At 41.0% G+C, this 24,703-nt stretch overlaps 2 protein-coding genes across 10 annotated transcripts in view; one reads left to right on the forward strand and one right to left on the reverse strand.

Moving 5' to 3' along the window:
- Positions 1 to 15,373, forward strand: part of nhsl1b (NHS-like 1b) — a 119,659-nt gene extending 104,286 nt beyond the window's left edge. For 5 of the 9 annotated variants that reach the window (XM_067417590.1, XM_067417592.1, XM_067417596.1 and 2 more), the window contains exons 3-9: positions 471 to 598; positions 2,700 to 2,886; positions 4,112 to 4,243; positions 5,784 to 8,984; positions 10,638 to 10,764; positions 12,282 to 12,320; positions 13,423 to 15,373. In XM_067417590.1, the coding sequence (XP_067273691.1) occupies positions 471 to 598; positions 2,700 to 2,886; positions 4,112 to 4,243; positions 5,784 to 8,984; positions 10,638 to 10,764; positions 12,282 to 12,320; positions 13,423 to 14,047 (4,439 nt within the window). In that variant the 3' untranslated portion in view covers positions 14,048 to 15,373. The remainder of the gene's footprint in view (positions 1 to 470; positions 599 to 2,699; positions 2,887 to 4,111; positions 4,244 to 5,783; positions 8,985 to 10,637; positions 10,765 to 12,281; positions 12,321 to 13,422) is intronic. The other 4 variants (XM_067417591.1, XM_067417598.1, XM_067417594.1 and 1 more) reach the window with 3 other exon arrangements.
- Positions 15,374 to 19,481: 4,108 nt separating this feature from the next.
- Positions 19,482 to 24,590, reverse strand: hebp2 (heme binding protein 2). The gene is made up of 5 exons (XM_067418598.1): positions 24,427 to 24,590; positions 23,945 to 24,039; positions 23,638 to 23,773; positions 21,980 to 22,160; positions 19,482 to 20,196 (listed from the first exon to the last, which is right to left on the reverse strand). The coding sequence occupies exons 2-5, from the start codon at positions 24,017 to 24,019 to the stop codon at positions 20,016 to 20,018; spliced, it is 573 nt and encodes a 190-aa protein (XP_067274699.1). The 5' UTR covers positions 24,020 to 24,039; positions 24,427 to 24,590; the 3' UTR covers positions 19,482 to 20,015.
- Positions 24,591 to 24,703: the final 113 nt, after the last annotated feature.

The following is a 24,703-nucleotide window of genomic DNA, read 5'->3' on the forward strand; positions in this document are numbered from 1 at the left end:
GATTGTGGGATGTGTGCCAAGGGGATAGAGCTGCCATCTGCAACAGTTAGCTTAAAAAGCCAACATGATGCAGTCTGCAGACTGTCTCACACACAGACACACACACACACACACACACACACACACACACACACACACACACACACACACACACACACACACACACACACACAGAGCACAACAGATCTCAACAGATTTCAGTCTTCTACTCTTTTCGAATCTCTAGTTCTCTCTCATCCAGAACATGTTTAAATCCGCTAAACATAAAATGTAATTTAATTATCTTATTATTAGTTGGATCAAACAATTGGCATCTTTCGTCATTTTCAAGAAGACCTTCAAATGGTCCTTTCTCTCTCGTAACACTAGAGGGAGCTAAATAAACACCATCTGCTTACTTCCATTCCTGTTTGAAAGTTCCTAAAACTTCATTTCGGACTGGTCCTGATGTGTCTGCTCTGTTCCCACAGAATGTGATAAACTGAGGAAAGATGGTTTCCGCAGCTCACAGTACTACTCACAGGGGCCCACCTTCTCAGGCTCCTCAAACTCGCAACATGAGGATGAGGACATCGAAGGGGATGACGCTGATAAAAAGGTAGGCCTATTTAACAAAATATCAGAGACCATATGGAGACCATATTTAGCATTTTTTTGTTTGTTTTTCTGGTTATTAATATTGTTTTGATATTTGAAACAGACTGAATCATATTTAATAATAATAATATAATTGTATATCCTTATCTTAAATATAATAATAGTTATTATTAGTAGTAGTAGTAGTATTTCACATTTGATGTAGTTTTAAAATACTTTCCTACTTTTTTTTTCCTATACTCTTTTTTTAAATGCGCTAAAACATTTTTGATACATAATTCACATAGTGTAAATTACGTTGTTATATTCATGTACAATATTTGCCATATTTTTTATTGCCCATAAAAATTAAGTAATGAATTAATGAATAAGAAGAGTGCTCTGTAATCAATTCAAATCAGAAAGCTCACTCTAGCAGCCTGTAGGATTTTCTGCCCTCTGCTGGTGAGAATGTCTGCCTGCAGATGGCTTCTGGGTAATCACAGCCTCCCACATGTTCCTCTGTGGAGTTCCCGCTTCAGTTCTTTAGTGTCTCTGCTGGCTTCATTAATGTTGTCAGCCATGTGTGGCCCCATTATGAGAGCTGAACCCCAGGAGACTGACACTCTAATGAAACTACTATTCACAATAGTGAATAATATGTTAGAATAGATATTTACTGAGATATTGGGTTCCAGAAAGCTGCTGTTTAGTTTATCGGCATTGAAGACAGGTTTAAGAGAAAGGTGAATGGATTTAGTGATGGATTCAATAAGACAATCATAAACATTTTTAGCAAGAAATCATGGGGTTTTGTTTATTGCACACCAGTCTTATAGCACACCATACCCTTGCCCTCATTCTCCCTCTTTCTTTATTGCTCTTCATCACACTGCGTTCAGGGGCCCTGGAAAGGTCAGACCCAGTAAAAGCAAAGATTCGGGGGTCCTTTTGTCTTCCTGTTGCCCCTGGCCCACACTAAAGTATCCCATGCCCTTTTAACCTCCTCCACCAGCCTAAACCTTCTTTCCCAGCCCGCTGGGATGAGGTTAACTCGGGTTACAGTGTTGGACTAGCCTTATACTTCTGTTCCTCTTTCTTTTTTCTGTTCTTTTCTTTTCTTGTTCATTCTTTCTCTTGCTTTTTGTTATATCGTTGAAAAACGTCTGAAGATCATGAAACAAAAAATGTTTGCTGCTAGAAAAAGTTTTTGGTGCTTTGGTTTAAAATTTGGAGGGGAAAAAATTATATTCATTAAATTATTTTATTGGAGCAAGCTAAAGTGACAATACATAAAATATTTGGAATAATCTTAGTTTAATCAATCTTTGATTATTTTTTTAGGATTTATCAAGGCAAGAATAACATAAATATACAATAAATAATAATAAAATATACCTATTTGTTTATTGTTTAATGCACAGATTATAAGTTCTGTATTATAAAACTTCTGTATTATAAGTTCTATATTATAAAGAGCTCTGATATTCAATAATAAATATTATCTGCTGTTAACAGTATCTGCTCTTCCATTGTAGAATTGGTCACTTGTAAAATGTGATGTATTCATCATACTCTTTACTGTATACTGAAAGTTATTCCACTCTGACTGAGGAAGGACAGGTAGTAAACTGTTGAAACAGCTGTCAATAGGTTTTTGACTATTGGTAGTGACCTGGATGGATAATTAAATGTATTGTAGTGATTTAACAACATGGTTTGTTTGGGAGGCTGAGGGAGGCCCAGGTGTTGGATTGAAACTTCAGATGGTCCACTTGTAACTCTGCGAATGGCGTTCCCATTTCAGAATCACAATGCGTGAACAGCGTTTTAACGCCTCACTGGTCCCCCCTCCCCGCTCCCTTTCTCTATTCTTTCTCTGAGTTTCTCAGTGTGTTTGTGTGTGTATGGTTTGATGGTCAGTTGCCCATGAAACCAGTCTGTACACTACTGGAGCTCCTATAAGATGGGGCACACACGCCTTGACTAAAGATAAATGAGCGCTGTAGGAGCTATGAGAACTCCCTGCTAGTCTGAACCTGCATTATTTATTTATTTTCTGTTTACTTATCTCTATAAAGCCCCCTGTAGTCATGAAACTCACTGTATTTTCACTTAATCAGTCTACAGCATCAGAGGAAGAGAAAGACTCCTGCCAAATGAGAGCACAAAGTCCCACACAGGAGGAGGGGGTCGAGGTTGATGGACAAATGTCATGGTCCAAAGCCCCACCCCTGCCCACTCCAGAAGAGAAGATGAGGCAGCAGGCTCAGGCTGTTCTCACAGATATTGTCCCCATCGATGTCACAGGTAAGAAGTATATCCCATCACCTGTCAGTCAAACAGGCCCGCACTGTAGAAACATTCAAAAATGTCACTTCAGTGTTCGTTACGTGTCAGTCTATAATTCAGATGGTTGGTCTATGTGTTACGTTACATAACTTTCTTATGGACATTTCATCAAGTCTGTAGAAATTGCAACTGGAATTTATTTGTAATTCCTGATAAATTATTCCTACCTAATTTGTCTGTACCTAACATTTGAGCACTGCATGCATGGTGACTAATTACCGCCTGTTCTGGATGTGTAACCACATGGATAGATCTAACAAGAATGTGTCTGAGTGTATTAACAGTTGTCATATTAACAGTTCTGTCATTACCTTCTATCTCTTTGAACTTTAAAAGTTATCTGTTTGAGCAATCAGTCTCCCTGCCGATGCACAAATTCAGCTGTGCATCACTATGAACACCTTATCCAAAAGAACAGTCTTTCCTACTAGTCTTCTTCAGACAGAATAAGCTCTCTGTGTCAAATCCCTTCAAAAAATTCTGAACTTCACTATGACTCAGGAAGAAGCTTTATTATACTTTAAAGCACACACAAATACACACCACACACTAATTCAGTCTGTCAGCTCTGTGACTTAGTCAGACATCCCAGCGTGCTAAAGCTTAGTCAACAGTGCCCCGTCTCTGGGGTTCTCTTGCTTTTGCTGTGCTACAGCACATCTTGCAGCACAAAAGTGCTTTTATAAAAAAGTACTGTTTCTAATGTTATATTTTAAACCAGGGTTTCCTGGTTTTCCTTCGTATAGAGTAAGAACATTATATTTAGATCTAGAATTTCCCCTAGAGTACAACAGAGCTGTAACCATGCAAATGCAGTATGTGCACATGTTGTCAACTGAATTACTCAAATCAGTCATAACCCCCAATATAAAGGTGGGGGTGGGGGGTTAATAGGGGTTTTTGTTTTTAAATTTATATTTTGTCAACCAAACATATAGTTACTTGCATTCTTGACACAAGACACACTTAAACATGAATGAGTGTAGATATGTGTGCAGTTTTGTCTTTGTCTAATTTTGGTCTGTTTTTCACATTATTTTGCTTATACAGAATGTGTGTGGCTTTGCATGAAAGTTTACTGGAACAGTATGCGTATGTGTGTGTGTGTGTGCTCTGCATGTGTGATGCATGCATGTTACTAACTGGCCCTTTTGCCTGTCTGCCCTCGTCAACTGGTCTCCAGGGGAGACGTTTGACAGGCAGGCCAGCATCCGCCGCTCCCTAATAAACACTGACACTCTGGTCCGCCGGCCCAAGAAGGTTAAGCGAAGAAAGACTATTTCAGGGGTGCCTGACAGCGTCCAACAGGAACTAGGTATGGTATGGCTTTGCCAGCTTTCTGTGCTGCTGCTCCTGCCTCACCTGTTTCCATTTAGAGGACTGTGTGTAGTCATCTTCATGTAGTCCTGTAGTTGTCATGACCGTATAATGTAGTCTGTCATGACCCTGCCTCTCATTCCCATCTCAATGCATTTCCTGTGCATTGATTTTAGTTTTAGAATCATCCTAATCTAAGCTCTTTGATTTCCCAATTCAAAATAAATTCATTCATTACTGTCTCATAAGTCTGTTTTTTAAATCATCTATAGATTTGCTAATCATTACATAATCTCTCATGCCCTAAATGGGGATTTCTTGCATGCATACTCTCAACGCTCCGTTATATAATCTCAGCATCCAACAGCTGCATCCCGCATTCCATTTCCCACCACTCCCCTGGGTCATGGTCCCTGATTCTATTTAGTTTGCTTCCTGTTAGTGCGTGTGAGTGCTCATATTGGAAGCCATTGTTGGAGATGGCCTGCCACATTTTGCTTGCAAAGCTAACTGAAGCCACTGCATAATCCCCTATCCGGATTCTTCTGGCAAAATACTTCATATTTTATCAGGAGAGTAATGGAGGGGAGAGGTAAAATTATACAGATAGTAGGATGTTTTTTCCCCCGGATATGCGGAAGTATACCAGCAAATTTTATATCATTTTCAATAACACTAGGATACTGTTAAAATACCATATCTGTTTGCGTTCTTGCCAGATTATGGGGATTGTGGAAAGGGCATTTACTATCACTCTTTGTATTTGCTATTTGTAGACATGCTTTAATGAGCCCTTCTTTACAAGAACAGATGGGTGTGGGGGAGAAATAGAGTGTCAAGCTCTTTAAAGATGTTTTGCTGATAGCAATGCACAATAAATCTGCATTAAGTCCCATTCTGTTGTTTATACATGCTAGTTTGAGCTTACTTTATGCACCAGTGTCCCTGGTTCTAAAACTTTAGCTGATCTGATAGAAATGGTTTTAAGACAAGTTTCTGTCTGGCAGTTAGAATGTCATGATTACTGTTGTATGGTCATTTATTTTCTAACATTGAGCATGAGTTTAAGATGATGCCTGGATGCGCTCTGCTGTGTGTGTATTATGGTAACAGGAGGCATAATACATTAACAGCCTGTGGTTTCCAAACTAAACCCTAGAAATGTGTTTGCATGCATAAATGAATAAGCCCATAAAGAAGTGTGGTTTGTGTGAGAGAGTTTTGTTGTGCTGCTAGACCATCTGCCTGTCCTTCTTTGAACACCAGCTTACCAGGATCATTGACTTAGTACAAACTCTCTGTGACACTCAGGAATGGACAACATTTGTTGCCAGCCATTAAGTTATCAACCATAATCAAAGTTTCCAGAAGTCATCAACATGCCACATGTGGATCAAGATAATCAAATTAATTAGCTCTCAATAGAGAGGGTTAATCTGATTGGCAGCTGATGTCACAAAGAGATTGAGGAGAGAGAAGCAGAGAAACAAGCAGCTGTAGTATTTGTCATAATTGTTTCTTTTTTTCTCCCTCTGCAGCGGCTAAAGGGCGCGGAGGAGAGCTTCGGCCACAGTCCATGTTTATCCCTGGACAGTATTCAACACTTGGGCGAGTCATGAATAGGAATTCAACTCTTCGTCGATCTATAACAAAAGATTCTGGCTGCCAGACTGAGGAGGTGAAAATTGTCCCGCCCTCTGTGAGGAGAATAAGAGCTCAGAAGGGCCAAGGAATTGCTGCTCAAATGGCTGGCATCTCCACTTCGGCCACAAACATCTCTTCAGTTTATAATGGGAGCTCCCCTGGAAGTTCTATTGTTGTAATGGCACCACAGTTTGACAATGATATCCAGCGTTTTCACAGCTTGCCACGAGGTGCAAGGGTCTCTCTAAATGCAGAGCCCCTTTACAGTAGCACCCCTTTCAGGCATGAAGACTCCGCTGCAAAAGCACCTCAGCAGATTGGAAAATTACAAGTAGATGATACTGTGGTGCACATGAGGAATGCCCCAAGGGTATGTACCCAAGCCCGACCAAAATCTCAGGAGGTGAGAGGCACTCAAAAGGATTGGGGATCTATCTCAGGTCCAGCCTGTGTAGTTTCTCCACATGCAGCCTACTCAACCTCCTTTATACCTAATGCTACTCTGTCATGTTCTGCTGAGGTTATTGCACTTCACACCACATCAAGTCCTGGCCAGAGCCCACTTGCTGGGTCACCATACACTAATGCTAGACCTCTTAGCATGGTCTCAACTGTCAACAGTGAGAGCACTAGTAGTGTTGGCACAGGATCGCACACACCAGAGGCAGGCATGAAGGATACCTGTAGTGAGACTGGCCAGTCTGATAGCAGTTTGCACAGCCACAGCACCATTGCAGCAGGAACATTGTCTTCAGAAGAGCAATGGATTTACGACACTCCTGAGAATGTCTTGCCCAGAAGGACGCTGACTTCCAGCTGCTCAACACCCATAAATCATCTGTATAGTAGCCTTGAACGCTCCTCAAAAGGCACAGACTCTAGTTCACTCTACTCTATGGACAATGATGGCTACTACACTTCCATGCATCTGGATTCAGGCCTTAGATCAAGGAGCCAGGGTAGTGGCCATGGTCATGGTATAGGAGGAAGAGCAGGAAGACACAGTATGTATGAGTGCCTAGGTCAGCAAGAAGACAGAACCAGCTTGTACAGTGACCAATCACTGTCACGTTCCATCTCTCTACGCAAGCCTAAGAAGCCACCTCTTCCACCAGCACGTACAGACTCTCTACGACGAAAGCCTAAGAAAACCAGCTCCGCTACTGCCAACATTGGAGGGTCAAATATTAGCAATGGTTCTCTTCTCAATGAGTCACTGATTGCAACGCTTCAACAGTCACTTCAGAATGGGCTGAAAAGCAAAGGGTCCTCCACTTCACCATCTCACAGTCCTTGTAGTGACTATGAGGACCCCTGGATGCTTCGTCCCAGGAGCCAAAGCAGCATCAGTGCGGGCAGCAGTGGTGTATCAGCAGCAGGGATGGCTCATGTGTACTCTATCTGTCATGTCACACCTTCTCATAGTGACACTAGTAGCCTCCGTTCTGATTATGCAGACTCTTGGGGCTACTACATGGATTATCCTCGTCCATCTGGAGATCAAATACAGTCACCATGCACCAATTCCCTTTCTGCTGGACAAGTGGTTGAGCTGACAAATGGAAGAGGTCTCCATAATGGTAACCAGGCTACTCTTCCTCCTGCTCAGGAAGGAAGTGCAAAGCCCAGAACAGGCACCTCATCACCAGACAGGGTACATCGGTTGACTTCTCCATCAAGTGGATACTCAAGTCAATCCAACACTCCAACAGCTGGCACTCCCGTCCCCTCTTTTATGAGATGCATGTCTCCATCGGGAAGCAAGCCCAAACCCAGAGTGCCTGAAAGAAAGTCATCCTTGCTCTCATCTGTATCCATATCCTCTTCTTCCACCTCTCTATCCTCTAACACCTCTGATTCCAACAGAAACAATATTCCTCCCCCACCTCCTCTTCCAGCTGCCCCTTTGGCTCTTGTACCTTTCAATGCTCCATCCTTTTCTCCTCCCCTTGCGCCCTCCAGCCCTGTGTGCACAGCAGACCAGAAGTTTCCTCCTCCGCCACCTACTTTACCCACCACCCCCCATCAACAAGCATCCATGAGCCCTCCTTATATCAATTCTTCCCCCGAATTTCCACCGCCTCCACCTCCAGAAGTGTTGACGGACTTGTCAGGTCTCAATAGTTCTTTCAGCCCTCACCCACCTTCTCCACCACCACCACTGCCTGCTTTTTCCACTATCCCTGCTTATTCTCCCCCTCAAAATCAACTCCAAGCAAGCACGACACCCCCTACACCTTCTTCCGCTTGCTTGAAGGAAATTAAGGGTAGCCTAAAACCAGTGAACTTAGAAAGAAGACCAGTATCGCCTCACTCTGAGCAGCCTAGTAAGGTTGGCATACCACTGATCACCCCACTTGCCCTGCAGAGTGTGCAGCTTCGGTCAGCAAAGCGGCCAGAAAACAATGGAGTTAGCCAGTTGACTAGACCCCAAACACCAGAGAAGCCTCTCAAATCACAGCATCCCACAGTTACTCAGGTTTCTTCAATATCTCCAAATTTAAGGCCATCATCTCCAGAGAAAAAACTCTCCATCCAGCATAGCCAGGATAGCCATTTTGAAGCACGACCTGATTGTGATGTAAAATCACATTCTGAACCAATATCCTGCCTCACAAATGGGTCCATAGATCTTGTTGAGTTTAAGGCCACAGCTGAAGTAGATGGTCTAGAGACTGCCCTCTCATCATCTGCAGAAACCCCACAAAATGCTAAACCCAAGAAAAAGCCTCCTTTGGTTTCCAAAAAGCCCACGTTTTCTCTCACCTTTTCATCAGTGGATCATGTCAGTGATTTGCTGAGTGGTCAAAATGACTTTAACATCTCTACGACTACACCTGAAGCTCTGGACCCCACACCTGTTCCGGAACAGGAAGAGTCAACTCAGAAGGATTGCATTAACATTTCTGCACCTCCTGAGGAGATAACAGACGTTTCTCCCACCAATTGTGAAGCTCGGGAGTTCTCCCAGACCTCTGGTACCATCATTCTTGATGCAGACATGGCTACCATTGAAGCAAAGGATGAAGAAGAGGGAGATGATGAAGATGTAACCAGCAGCACAGAATCTTTTGGATCTAAAGATGATGAAAGTGGTAAGTTAGATTTTCCTCATTTTACTCTGAGATCATTTATAAAAACTGGATGACACAAAATCATACAATTTTAAATACTCAGACCTTTTTAAAGAATCAGAGGCTCTATTGGAAGACATATGTGATCCCAGGCTTTAAATTACATAAAGAGAGATGATAGGAACAAGGTGATGCACATTAGCACTTCCACTTGTAAACAAAACAAAAACAACTTGCGTATAAGTGTACTTGCATTAAAGGCGAGAGGTGGCTGATTTTGCTCACCTCTACCATGAGTAGAATTGTACCAAGGCTTAGAATTGGACATCACTCAAGTGGCCCTTTGGATTTAGTACTTATTTCGTTTTACTTCTCGCAGTTTTCATTCAGCAACCCCTTCCCTTTCGCCTTCTGACTTCTGATTCTTTCATTCTTTTCTCACCCCCTGTTTTTACCATTCTCTCTTATCCCTCTGTTTTTCACCATTTCATTTATAGATTCTCTCACCAGTTTTTAATGCATGCTAAGAAATAAGCAAATCAATTAAGTTGCAAGTGATAAAATAATGCAAACAAATATAAAATATTAATAAATTAAATATTCTAAATATTCATTGTATTTATTACCGACAGCAAATATACACAGACAATTCCTGAATTTGGAAATTAAAGCAGTGGCTGTTTAATGAGTGTTTGCTGTTTACATATTGAGACTTGTTTAGCTGTTTCTCTTAAATTGATAAAATTATTACAGAAAATCTCTCTCTCAACATCACTAGTGTCCAGACTCTCCCTCTCACACTTCTAGTCAGGATAGAATGGGACAGCATTCCTTAGGGAAAGCCATTTAAACAGGATGGGGCGGGGGGGTGGAGCTGACAGTGGGTAGAGGAAGAGAGAAGTGAGGGAGGGGTATGGAACAGAACGCGTAACGTGAGATCACCCTCAGTGTCTCAGGCAAGTGCAGATGTGAGATGAGAGGAGAGCAGAGCAGTGCAACTGAACTCTGGAAAGGTGGATGCGACCACAACAATGTAAGACAATATTAAACATACAGCTTTTTACTGTCTTCACATGTTATTTTTGAAGAGTGTAAAGTGTATGTGTGTGTGTCCTTGGATTTATTGATTGCTGTAAGATGTGTCTTGGTACTTGTATGAAATGGAGGGTTTTGATTGACTGGTTTAAAATCTGATGTTATCTTTTATAGCCTATAAAACCTTCAAGCCCTACCAGTGTTTATCTGCATAGGTTTTCCTCTCTCTATGCTTTGAATGATTTTATTTTGTTTTTGTTTTTTTAGACAAGTTTGTCCAAACATACCTATGCATTTTTGGCATATCAATATCAAGTTGTAGAATGACAGTATATTTTTGTCATCTGTGTCCTGTTTGCAGTGTGTTCAAATTTTTTTAATGTCATTAGACTCTGCCTTTAACATTTATTATCATTACACTTATGCATCTGGCAGACGCTTTTATACAAATTGACTTATTTTACATTCAAGGAATCAAACCCATGACCTTGGTGTTGGAAGCACAATGTTTATAACAACACTATGCAATTTATATATATATATGTGTGTGTGTGTGTGTGTGTGTGTTTATTTATTTAAAGAAACTTTCACGATACATCATGATTATTATATGAGTTTAATATATGAATGTTCTACCAGGTGATGTGTTTGAGTCCAGCACGTTGGACGTCGCTCAATCTCCCAGCATCAACAGCGACGGCTGTGGGGACATGGTGACCCCCACGCGGCCTCGCACCACAGAGGACCTCTTTGCTGCCATTCACAGGTAACTTCCCAAAGACTTTGCTGGTATCCCTTTTCCAGTCTCATCTACTTCCTTTCCACTCCACCCTTCCCACCTCCCATAAACCACATTCATAACTTAAAAGCGGGCTGTCCTATCCAATCGCAGATCCATTCATCAAAGATAGAGCGTGGAAGGAAAGCAGGCTGTGAAGAGTAGAGCTCCTGCGGTCAGACTGAGAAATGCCCAAGGCTGATGTATTACTCCACTGGATGCTCATGTACAGTTTGGCTGTGTTAAAGAAACATGCACTCTCTTCTAATTCAGTCATAAAAGCCTCATAACTGCAGTGCTTCATGTGAAATGCACTTCTGTTGCATACCGTACGGGGCGTTATTTAAAATTCATTATGTTGTTGTGTCTTTATTCACACAGCCGAATTACGTATGCAGGCTCTTCTGTAGTCACGTGTAATGGGCAGGTTTCTGAAGTTCTTTAGCACGTCACACAATTTCATTCGAGAGGATTTGGTTTCCTCTGCTAGAGTGTGCGAGCAGCTTTGCTCTTCCTTATGCTCTGGTCCGCCGCAATCTCACACAGATATTAGAGCAAAAGATATCCTTGAAATGGAAGACCAGTTGAGATGTAATGTGACAGTGCACCAGATGCTATATGTGCTCAGTAAATCCTGCGGTTTGCCCGGTGCCACTGTCACAGAGCTTTAGATGAATCAAATAAAAAAAAGCTGGATTACAACCACAATGTACACAGCCTTTATCTCAAGATTTGACCTGTGTTTTGAAGGACTTCACTGCAAAAATCAGGATTTAATCAGGATTTTTCTTTTCATAAATATGCTTGACTACATTAATTTACTTGAAAAACAAAATGATATATTATAGAACAAAATGTTCAACAGTATGTGGAAGTCTAAAGGTTTGAAAGGGTTTGCCTATTCATCCATTCCAGTGAAGACAAGCCAATGCTCCACCACTCAGGACATTCTAGAATCCTTTGTTGCAACCGTTTTGGGGGGGTTCCAGAATAACAATGTCTCTTGCACACAAAGAAAAGTCCATAATAAAGTAGTTTACAGAGTCTGACCTGGAAAAACTTGCCTGGTTGGGTGATGGGTCTGTGCTCCAATTCATCTCAAGGATTTTCACCATGGTTTAGGTCCACAGCAGACTTGGTTAATCATTTCTTAATCATTTCTTCATGTGACACATACTAGTCATGCTGGAGAAAAAAGACCTTCCCCAAACGGTTGTGTTTTAGAGTAAGTTTACTATTTTAGCTCTGCAAATTCTCTCTCTTATGCATAACATAGAAATATTCCTATTTTCAATCTTAAACCTATAATCTTACATTTCAAATATAGCGTTTTAATATGTAGATGAGTTTTTTAATAGAAATGTTTAAGTATTGTATCTCTGACACTTCACTCCTTGTTTCCACGTCCTTTTGTCGTTTTCCCACACTCTGTCATATCTGTCATTCTCTTCCTCCTTGGTCTTTCCTGATCTCTCTCGTCCTCCTTTTCCTTCTCTTTCGTTCAGCCTGGACCCGTTGAACATGAACACCCCCCAACATACGAGGTGCGGGTCTGGCAAGTAATTAGCTGTTGGCGTATTCGTCTCGTGGTGACGCTGGGGTGGGATTAGCTCTATAATCTCCCAGCGCATCTCAGACGTGGGATGAATTTCTGCTCCATCCCGCAGATAATCCCACGCTCCCTAATCTGCAGCAGTTATGCCATGCTAATGAATTTGACTTGATCCTGGGCACAAACGCTAGCTTTCATTGACCCGAGGTCCCCCTACTGGTGGGGCGAATGAACAGCCCTCTGGGTTAAAGTGATGCTGGGCATTTTGCCCAGTTTGCTTTGTTGATTAGGCTTCCATTATGTCTGCACTTCCATAAAGATGCAACGCTTGCAGTATTCCTCTTTGGTTTGGCTTTTAAAGGACTGGAATTTGTATTAAACAACCCCCTTTCCCCCACACGCACACGCGCGCTCCTGCTATTAATATCCTGCATTAAGATATTCCTGTTTTTCCGAGTTTGCAGTGAGGTTTTGGTTTGCTGGGGGCTAGTGAAGTTTAATGAGAAAGTGGAACAGAAATCAATGAAGGGGACAAGCTCATCAACACTGAAAAAATTAATCACTAAAATTCACTTGAATCTTATTCAAGATGTTCAGCTTCAGCAGTAGTTCGATTTAGTAGTAAATTGAAGTAAAGCATTTTAGCTAAACATTTGTGCCGGCAATAAATTGGCAGCTCTGTTATTCTCTAAATAATGCAGTTTAAATCTAACACAAATGTTATTTTTGTTTATGAACCCCTCTCTATAGCCTTCTGCCAACTAATATAAGCTTGAGCTAATATTTGAAAGCACTCTTTTTACCTTGGGTTTAAGGATGCACAATATTTACACTATTCAGTTTTTCTAAATGTCTACATTGTTTCGAATAAACAGTAAGTAAAACACCTGAGGGGAAGGGGGGAGGGATTAAAGAGACTGTTATTAAATTAGTGTTTTCTTTACTTTTAAGTGAGGGTTGGGAAAATATCAATTATTCAGGAGCCAATTACAGATACTGTACTAATATATTGTGCATCCCTACTTTTGTTTAGATGGCTTTATATCTGCTCCTACAAAACCATTTATGTGACGTCATTTTACTTTCGTCTCCAGGTCAAAGCGGAAGGTCCTGGGGCGCAAGGAATCCGAAGAGGACCGTTCAAGAGGTCCTCTATCCCCACCGGTTACCCCTACAGGAATGGCCCCAAGCTTGACATCCTCCCTGCCACGGCAAGCGGGCTCCATACAGCGCAACCTGCGCAAATCCCCGACCAGCAGCGACACATTCAAGGCTCTCCTGCTGAAAAAAGGCAGTCGCTCTGAGACCAGCTTCCGCATGTCCGCTGCCGAGATGCTGCGCAGCACCGACCCGCGCTTTCAGAGGACCCGCTCTCTCGACTCGTCGCTCGACCCGGCATCGCCGACGGCCGAGAGCCCCTGCTCTTCTCCGGGCCGGAACAAACGGGCGTCCGAGGACTGGGCGCGCAACGAGGGAATGTTCTCGACGTCCCCGTCATTGATCGGGCCGAAGTACGGCCGATCCCGCACGCCGCCCTCTGCCGCCAGCAGCAAGTACAACGCTCGCAGCCGGATCCTCAGCAGCCCCATGACGGTTATTTGCGAGAGGGACGGAGAACTCACCGACTGTGAAGACTCGTGCCCGGTTTCTCCATCGAACACACCCCTTCCCATCTCTCAGGACTCTAACAGCACTTTATGCGAGCAGAGCGGCAGTTAGGATAAGGAATGGCTCCTTGGCAAAGGCAGAATGTCTTCTCGGCACCAGAGATTGACTGAGGGCAGGAGACCAGGAGTCGGACTCTAGAAGGTCTTGCCGCCCGCTAATCCAGGCAGCACTGCCTGATGTTGTAGTGTGTGCTAAGACATGCAGATCTGGGGTAGAGCAAGCGGTCATACCTATAGCTCTTCAGAAATAAAGTAACCTATCTAATCAAATTCAACCTTCTTTTCGGAGGGAACTGCTTTCAGTGGCAATACCATACTCATCTTTTCAAAGCCTAACAGTTCTGTTCTTTTGTTCAGCCTTTTATTTCCATTCTTCAGCATTAACAGTCAGATTTGTGTGGGTTTTTTTTTGGTGAAGCTGTAAAGGAAAGTTGCATTGAAGGAATTACTATGTGACTGCTGGTTTTGGCTGTAGTAGTCCAAGATGATGGATATCGTGTCCAAAGAGGTGCGTCACATCGCAAACTTCACAGAGGCAGCTCCCTCGGCGCCTTTCAGTCAGACATCTTTAGTACTTCAAAGACCAAGATGAAGAGCACACCGACTAATTTCTACAAGGGGTGTTTTTCTTACCGTTCGGACCATCGGAAGTGTCTGGAGTAGAGAAGGAATTGTTGGCCAAGAGATCGGACTAACGGCGGCAAAATAAGTTTGGTGTGTAGGTTTTGCACTGTGTTCATTGTCTCTTTTATTTGTCATTTAAAAAGCATTGTGTCTGTGTTTGTTATCTTAAAGAGTTAATTCTTACATCTTACTTGAAACAAATGACCGGTTTTACTTGTAATTGTTTTGGTTACCAAAGAGCCGAACGGGACACTCTAACTAGCTGAAACGTGAAGGCATTTGTCAGAGCCCTGTTCTGGTAACATCTAGTGAAAGTGACCGCTTAATTACTAACCCTCCCGTTTACCTGTCAAGCTTCTTCTTTTTTTTTTTATAATGTTTTTATGTATATACCTAAAGAAATGTTAAGTAACACCTGAACTTATTTTCAAAGAATTTGTACATTTTAGAAACCTTTGCTAGGAGTGGCTTCCTTTTGTAGAGTATTTATTTTAGAATAGCCAGAATGTGGTTTGATATACTGTAGCTGGAGGTGGGCTTTTTGCGAGGGGAAGTGAGTGTGATTAGAGGGGACATCCTACAGACGTGGTCAGACTCAGCAGTCACAGAACTTCTATGTTTCTTCACCCGTCGTACTGGCGGAAAATCGGATCAGAAAATAAAAGCAGAATAAATAAAGATGGCTAAGAGGAAGCAAGCTGCTAACCCTCTGGAGTATGTCTCTGTAATAAAACATGGTGATATTTAAAAATTGCCCATCTGTCTGGTCTCTGTCTTTGATTCACTGCCACCTGTCAGCCGCCAGCCCAAACCACAATCTCATTAGCACCGTCACCATGACACCCACAGCCGTTCATCAACTCCATACGCTTTGCAGGGTCATAAACCCCTACTTCCGTCGTACTGACCACCATTTAAAGCTCGATAATGTGACCTGGACCAACGTCCTATTTGTAGGCTATATCACAAAAGAGGGCACGAATCTTTGTTTATGATTTGGCTGCAACAGAGATGTTTCGTTGTCAACATGCACGCTGTCTTTTGTGCTGAGTGTGTGAACACGATATTCAGGCAACAGTTACCTCGGAAATAAACCTGATGACGATGCAGAACGTGTACGTTTTGTTTTCCCCTCTGCTTAGTTCTATTCATTAAACTACCAAAATAAAAGTAAATGAATGATGTTTCTCTTTTATACACATGTAGAAACTCAATGTAATAACTGCACTGTTATAAGTATTATTATTCCAATAAGATGTTCATAATGTAATCATTTTCTCAAAACATAAAATCTTAATACATAAAAGCTCATAATGTAATAACATTTGTTACATTATGATAAATGCTACATTATAAACTTGCCAAAAACTTGATATTTTCATTATTGTAATAGCTTTAAACAAAAAAAGAAGTCAGTTTAGAAGTCCCTTAGAATTTAGTTTTCTATACATGTACTAACATTTGTATAGAATTTATGTACAAATGGCTCATTTTGTTTACATTTTAAGTGTTTTTATGATAAGAATGCAATAACCCACCCATTGGTATCACTATGGCATTTGGTACGGGAGCCCAGCAAGATGGTTTGTACCCAGGGCCCAAAATTTTATGCTACACCGCTGCTTGCCATAGTGAAATAATAAGAGTTCAGTACATGGACGTCACATACAGTTTAAAAAATAGTTGCCTCCTCCTACTTATGTAATAGTGCTATATAAATAAATTTAAATTTAATTGAAATTGAAATTAAATCTCATGCATGGAAAACACCACAGAAAAATAGGAGAATCTGAACATAACACCAACTGTCCCGCAATCGCTGGGCTCATTAATATGTACGCTTCCAACATTTGCATATGCCAGCCCATGTTCATTGTCAGACGGAACTGATGGAGCCGAATCATCGGGACTGCAGGTAAACAAGCCTCACGCGAGGATAGCGGAAATGGCAGATTATGGATACAAATGTCATGTTCCAGGCTGTGCAGTATTCTTACCACTGATAAAAAATGTCAACAGTCATGGTTGAAGTTTATTATAACTGGATAATGCAACAATTTAATTCAAAATAGTTCCTTTGCTCTGCCCATTTCACTGCAGACAGTTTTTCTAACCTGCGACAATATCAAGCAAGCTTCTCTCAGTGTCTAGAACTGAAGAAAGGTGCAATTCCAACAGTATTCCTGCAAGTAGTAAGTAGTGATTTATCCACTTATTGACTGTTTAAACAATTTCTGATTAAATTGAAAGTTTCTTAGAGAGACAGTATTGTCTAGAGATGACGCAAAATGCTACAGTAACAATAGGAAACACCAAGTAACATACAAAACTAAATGTCTAATGACAAAGGTTAATATTTTGTATTACAAAATACAACCGTAGATATTGTTAAATGTAATAATAATTTGATCTTTTTACAGTGCCTTTAACTTTTCCAGCTTTGTCTGTGTGAGTAATGAGTTCCTCTGGGAGACTGATATGTCACTTTGTTAGTTTACTTGCTTATAGTTCGCTCACGCAAACCTTATAGCTAATGTCACTTTCCCCGCCATATAAGCTAAAACGATTTGACAAGGGTTCTATTCATTTTGTAAAAAAATATATATTTATATTTTTGAGAACTGAAGTATACTATTGCATGCTTGTATTTCAGACTACATCACAGTCAATGCGTAGCCTTACGTTATATAAACATGCAATATCGTTGACGAAAAAAAAGACGAGTCTAAAATGTAGTTAAAAAAATTAAAACGAACTAAAAGCACTGGTTTTGGTTTTGTCGGGGGAAAAAGAGGAGCATTCGAGTGTTTATGCTTGCGGTTGCCAGATTTCAGTAATTTATATACCCCAATCTAGCCTGATGTGGTCGTACTCAATTCTAGTCAGTATATGAGTCTGAAACTGCTCCATTGGGCTGTGATTATGGGGCGCGTTTCAACCGAACCAGGAAAGACCTCAATTAGAGCTACAACCAATCAGAGCAACGAAGTGACGCATTGTCAACCGGCAACAGAGCTCAACTGCACTATGTTGCCAAGTCTGTGTTTTTTCCCCACGAGTTGTTTTGTATGTCTGCGGGTTGAAGCGACTCTTATGTGATATATAGACCCATGAGTGCGAATTTTAGCAGACGACCTTGCCAAAATAACACATTTTACCCCCAAAACGCCATTTTCCCCCTGGAGAACCCCCCGAGAAGCCATTCCCTGCGTCCCAATTCGCATACTATCCATCCTAAATAGTATTCGAAAATAGAATTAGTATGTCCCAAATCGTAGTATGTTGAAAAGAGTATTCCAAAGATTCCCGGATGGTTTACTATTTCCGGTCCGAATTCACAGTATGGATCGATGGGCACTCTAACGGCTGATATTGCCCACAACCCATTGCGAGTTGGCCGAGGATTCGATTAGAACTACAAACGCGGATAAAAAGCGTTAAAAAACTACAAACATGACGGATGTGCGAGTTCGACGGTTAAGTAGAGAAGTTTAGATAAAGGGGTTTGATTGACCAACTATCAATATTTAACCTGACAAAAATATATTTATTCAGTGTTGTCACATTATATTTCACCCGCAGCAGCATTGAGAACTTTTGAAATGACACGTTTGGCCATTAACTTTTAAATGCATCATTATATTTAAACTGTAAATACATGAGGAGAGTCTCTGCATTAAAGACCCACAAATGGCAGATCAACGAGCGGCTACATTTCTCTCCGATACGGTAGGAGATTAAACTGAATGTGAAGGATTTGAACTGTGACGAATCTGACGATGACTGACAGGGCAGATAAACGGTGACGGGATGCACGTAACTAAGCGACAGAGTCCGTTAAAGATGGCGAAGTAGTATGTCCCGAAGCTTGCATACTTTTCTGCTACACACTCAAAAGTATATACTTTTTCTTCACAAAAAGAGTACATACTTTTAGGACGTAGTATAAGTAGGCGAATTGGGACGCAGCAATTGTTTAGGGCTAGTAGTTGGCAGGTTTTGTTGTAAAAACTTGGCAACCCTGTCTACACGCGAGCTGAAATCAGGCTGGAATACACAATCTTTGCTGGTGTTGTAAGAAAATAGAATCATTTAATGATACACAGAGTACTTACCCAACATGATCATCATTTCTGAGAGAAATTGTGAAGGTGAATGCATATACAAACAAGCTCTCCGTTTATGATTCAAACAAATAATCCAAGCCCCTTTGATGACATTCATGATTACACGTTACTGTTTATCATCTGTCCGTCATCGTCTAAAGCCCGTCCTGATGATTTCATTGGTCCGAACAGTTTCTGTTCGGGATAATTACTCCTCTATGGAGCGATGCAAGACCGAACTGCCCGACCTAAAAAAATTGTGGGCGGGGCTAAGTTCGGCTGGCATCTAGGCTAACCCCAATCAGCTTTTCTATGAAAATAACACATTATGGTAAAACAGCATTTTGCCTGAACGTGCCATCTGCCAACCATAGGCCAACCGGATGATCTGAAAACACCAACAAACAAGTGAGCTGCATTTTAGGAATCTCCATTTGAGATGTTCTGCTTAAAGTGTTGTTTTGTCAGGACTCACGAGCCATGTCGCTGAACAACTGAACTTGTGTGAGCTGCTGAAATAAGCCAATCAGAGCAGAGCTCAACATTAATATTCATGACCCTTCCAAAAAAGGCAAAAACCAAGCATTACATCCTAGGGACAATTTATAGGGTTGTAAATGGACCTGTAAAACTGTATCTGGACAATTTTTGCCCTTAAATAAGCCACATACCCTCAGAGAACAATTTAACATATTGTTTCAACTCATTCTAGGGCACCTTTAATACGTGCAGCACCAAATCACACCAAATTAATAATTAATGTTCTTCCGCTGTTTTATTGTTAAACCACTAGAGGGCCAAAGGTTACAAGTAACAATGTGTACCAGTTATTTAAAGACAACAACAAAAAAACTAGTGTCAATTTAATACACCATTAGTATTCCCTTTCAATGTCTAGGGCAAATTAAACCGCTCAAAATACAGATGAGATCACGTATTTATATTTCACAACAATAAAGTAGTTATTGCTTCAGTCAGGTCATGCAGTACTTGCACCTTTACACAAGCGCTTTGATACATTCTTAGTGACAAAAACAGTTTCTCAAAAACAATTACATTATTTCAACATACTTTTCATATGATTTCATAGTTAATTGTAGGTATTTAAAGTGTTTATATTGCTGTAAAATATATTGGTCAGATATACAATCATTACAGTGTAAAATTCTCATGTAAAAACATTCAGGCACTTGCATATACATGACAAACAAAAGCACCTACATAACTTGTTAAGTTCAAACATACAATGGACCTCTTCTTCATTCAGATCACACTTGATCCTTGGGCTTTTTATTCCTCGTCTTTGATCAGCCACACCTCATTCCTGCGGTTGGTCAGTTTGAAGGGGCTGTCGTATCCCGCTCTGTAGAACGGGGCCTCTTTGAATTTCATCCCATCCCTCTTGAGGCTCTCCATCAGTTTCAGAAGCTCCTCACGGCAGCTATCACTGTTAGCAAAGCCTCCATACGTCCTGCAAAACAGAGTTAAAGTTAAGCCCAACATTTTTACGGTTTTTCCTCAGTCGCTTTGGTGCATTTCTCACATCACTATTTACATTTGCACAACTGTTAGTTCAACATTTAGTCATTTGTGCAAATTATAGTAGCAGTTTCTAATTTCTTCCAACAAATTGCAAATGCTTTTGGACATGCATCAATTGCTTTCATACAACTCTGCTGTTTTATAACATTATCATTTGCTTTTGTCATGTCAGTCAAAATTAACTATAGTTATATGATTGCCGAATAGTCATTCCATATAAAACTAATAGTCCTCTTTTCATTGCTTGAGTCATTATATACAAAAATGTTAAACTAGTTAAAATCTGAAAATCTTATTTTACAAAAAAAAGTTATTTTTTTTCCCTGAAAATGTCTCCTGTGTCTTGCTGTGATCTAAATGAAATTATGTGGCCAGACAGAGAGGAATGTCTGGATGTGCATGAATGATTACAGTACTATGTACACTCACCTAAAGGATTATTAGGAGCATCATACTAATACTGTGTTTGACCCCCTTTCGCCTTCAGAACTGCCTTAATTCTACGTGGCATTGATTCAACAAGGTGCTGAAGCTTTCTTTAGAAATGTTGGCCCATATTGATAGGATAGCATCTTGCAGTTGATGGAGATTTGTGGGATGCACATCCAGGGCATGAAGCTCCCGTTCCACCACATCCCAAAGATGCTCTATTGGGTTGAGATCTGGTGACTGTGGGGGCCATTTTAGTACAGTGACCTCATTGGCATGTTCAAGAAACGAATTTGAAATGATTCGAGCTTTGTGACATGGTGCATTATCCTGCTGGAAGTAGCCATCAGAGAATGGGTGCACGGTGGTCATAAAGGGGTGGACATGGTCAGAAACAATGGTCAGGTAGGCTGTGGCATTTAAATGATACCCAACACTGGCACTAAGAGGCCTAAAGTATGCCAAGAAAACATCCCCCGCACCATTACACCACCACCAGCCTGCACAGTGTTAGTAACAAGGCGTGATGGATCCATGTTCTCATTCTGTTTATGCCAAATTCTGACTCTACCATCTGAATGTCTCAACAGAAATCGAGACCCATCTGACCAGGCAACATTTTCCAGTCTTTAACCGTCCAATTTTGGTGAGCTCATGTAAATTGTAGCCTCTTTTTCCTATTTGTAGTGGAGATGAGTGGTACCCAGTGGGGTCTTCTGCTGTGGTAGCCCATCCACCTCAAGGTTGTGTGTGTTGTGGCTTCACAAATGCTTTGCTGCATACCTCAGTTGTAACGAGTGGTTATTTCAGTCAAAGTTGCTCTTCTATCAGCTTGAATCAGTCGGCCCATTCTCCTCTGACCTCTAGCATCAACAAGGCATTTTTTTGCCCACAGGACTGCCGCATACTGGATGTTTTTCCCTTTTCACACCATTCTTTGTAAACCCTAGAAATGGTTGTGCGTGAAAATCCCAGTAATGGAGCAGATTGTGAAATACTCAGACCGGCCCGTCTGGCACCAACAACCATGCCACGCTTAGGCCTGTCACGATAACAAATTTTCTTTTGAGGAATAATCCATTTCCTTTTTGAGGAAGGGCTATCCACTATTTTGAGCAATTTACACACTTTTGCAGGTCAGGTAGGTTTTGCAGATTTTATTAATTGTTTTGAGAAGTGCATTAACTGTTGTGCAAATGTAAATAGGGATTTGAGAGATGCACCAAAGCGACTGAGAAAAACTGTAATGGCAGATTAGCTAAATTTGAAAGACAAACATATACCTCACAAACAGCGTGACCTCCTTTCGGTTCTCAATGAAAACATCAGCGTCGGTGGGTTTGGGTGGGTCAGCCTGATGTTCCTCAGGGATGAAGAAGGACACCGTGAAGGTGCTTTCACACGTGGGTCCGGCCCCAGGTTCAACCATACAGCTCACCGGTGCCGTCATCTCCACCTTACACTCTGATACATGATGGTGCAGGACAGGTATAGTCGTTATCAAAGGTCTTTCTTTATTTAAAAGGTGCAGGAACATGCACTGATCTCAATGCTCTAAAGCTATTTTGCAGGTACACTGGCCCTCATTTATCAAAAGTGCGTACACCAAATTTCCAGCATCCACCTTGCATACACCCAAAACCACAGTGACTTTGAGAGTTATCAATATGAACATTGGCGTACGGCACGCTCAAATCCTACGCCAGCTCAGGACGTGGTTTACGCACATTTGAGTTGGTGCAAAAATGCCGGGAAAAACAATTCCTAACACCACAAAACGCACTGACAAAGATATGCTATATTATGAACCACTGTAAAACAACAACATAGTAATGATAAACTTTGGTGTTTATTTTTGTGCAACATGGACTTAATTTGTGTGACTTTACCAAAGCATTTGATTTAAAGGCATGTATTCTTCCAGTTGCGAGCCTGTGCGCTTTACCTGACGTTTCAGGGTTAGGCCCAGCAGCTGCGCACGGACTGGGACTGACAAAATAATAAAAATGACATTCTTCTTCTTTTAAATAATAATAATAATAAAATAAATAATAACGACATTATTCTTCTAAGTAACAATAAGCGTCATTAATAATAAAAATCATAAGAAGAAGAATCTTACAAATATTAATGTAAATTAATGCTACTCCACATCACATTATCACTATCGTACACCCCAATACATGTGCCGTGATTCGAAATTAAATGCTAATTTTTTCAAAACATGTGCTGTAAAATAATGCATTGTTGTTGTGATAGGTAATTTATCATCCAAACAGCTATTTAAACTGCTGGAGTGTGCTTCTCAACCCCCACACTATTAACAATACTCGTAATTTGGGTCCATATTTTGTTTTTGTGGGCACCTTTAATCCCACTCTTTAAATTCCCAAATAAAACAATTTAGTTTTTTTCCCACTTCCCTGGTGATGGTCTCGATGGGTCTCAATCACCTCACTAGTTCAGTTGTCAGGACACTGATCAGGGAGTCAGCCCATTGACTTATGCCCTGACCAGTGCCCTGAATACTGAACCAGGGAGCTGATTGAGACACACCCATAGGGGTGTGTTATTCTAATGACGATCGTTTTCAGAGGTGCGCACAGCTTCATAAATCAGGAGGTGAGAGGAGTGTAAGTGTAATCTTACACCAACATATACGCCTTTTTCTACGCAAGATGGGTAAATGAGGGCCAATCACTGGAGAATTATTAACACAATTTAATCTGTGGGAACAAACTGGCACATGATTTTTACTTTTATTATAAATGCATCTTAAGATGTTATTGCAGTCACAGGGAAAACCTTCCTTTTATGCATAAGGAGATTTCTTACTCGTATGCCTATGATATTTTATGTTGTACATTTGGCAATCATGCCAATAAAATCACAATCACAGGGCTGACATAAGAAATGTATCTAATCTTACATGAATACTTACTTTTGTCATTGTTGCCCTGAATGTATTTAAAGAGTCTTCTGAAGCCTGTGCTTAAGGCCGGGTCCTGCTCCATGCCAGTCACAGGTGTGCTCACCCAGTTTGTTGCGTGGTAAGTGCGGACCTCATAGTCTTCACCCTGAAAAACATCACTTCATCAGACATGACTGTAACATTACAACAATAAACATGATCCGCTTCAAAATGCAAGCTTTCTCTGCAATTAAGCTTATATCAACAAATCCAAAGTCTGCCATAAAGTTAAGACTGGTTGGTTACTGTCGAAAATGACATGCACATTTGCACTAACCTTACTCTGTTGAGCAGTGAATTTTGGGTTCTGGAGTCCAGAGGAAAAAAAGGTTTGACCGATGGCTTTAAGCATTTTGACTTTCAACTGTAATGCTGTGCAAAATTAAAAAATTGATTAATAGTTGCAAACAATTAAATGACTGGGAATTATTATGCCTAGTAGACCTTCGTTTGGACGTTTAAGGGGGTTATATTCGCTGTCCATATTAACATGACAGGGCTAACAAGTTATTCTAGGAAATATTTAAATGTTGCATACGTGTGTGTGTGTGTGTATATATATATATACAGAGAAACATAATTAATTGAACTTAAAAAAAATTTTTTTTTTAAAGATGACAATTTCGCGCTTGTCCATAGCAGTAATGTTTTATCCTTTATTCGAAAATATACGGGAAGTTTTTACATTAAGAAGACTGTCCGAAAGTTACTCAGCTGCGCTGAAGTCTAACTTAATATATAATATAGTTACAAACTCACCAGTCCGCCGTGGAGCGATAAAACGCAGAAGATGAGTGACAATCCAGAGAAGGTCGAGTGCAGTATGGTCACCCGTCTCGACGAGCGTGTTAGAAAAAGATAATGCAGGTACGAGTGCTATGTAACACAACCGTAGGCTTAAGTAACGCTTACACTACAACTTCCGTATTTTCATGTTACATCACTTGCAAGAGAAGTTTCTGATTGGTTGTGACGGAAACGTAAATAAAGTCACGCCCAAGCCACGCTACACTACCCCTGAGGAAGAAACATTACA

This window comes from Pseudorasbora parva, chromosome 15 (genome assembly GCF_024679245.1).
Source record: "Pseudorasbora parva isolate DD20220531a chromosome 15, ASM2467924v1, whole genome shotgun sequence".
Taxonomy (NCBI): domain Eukaryota; kingdom Metazoa; phylum Chordata; class Actinopteri; order Cypriniformes; family Gobionidae; genus Pseudorasbora; species Pseudorasbora parva.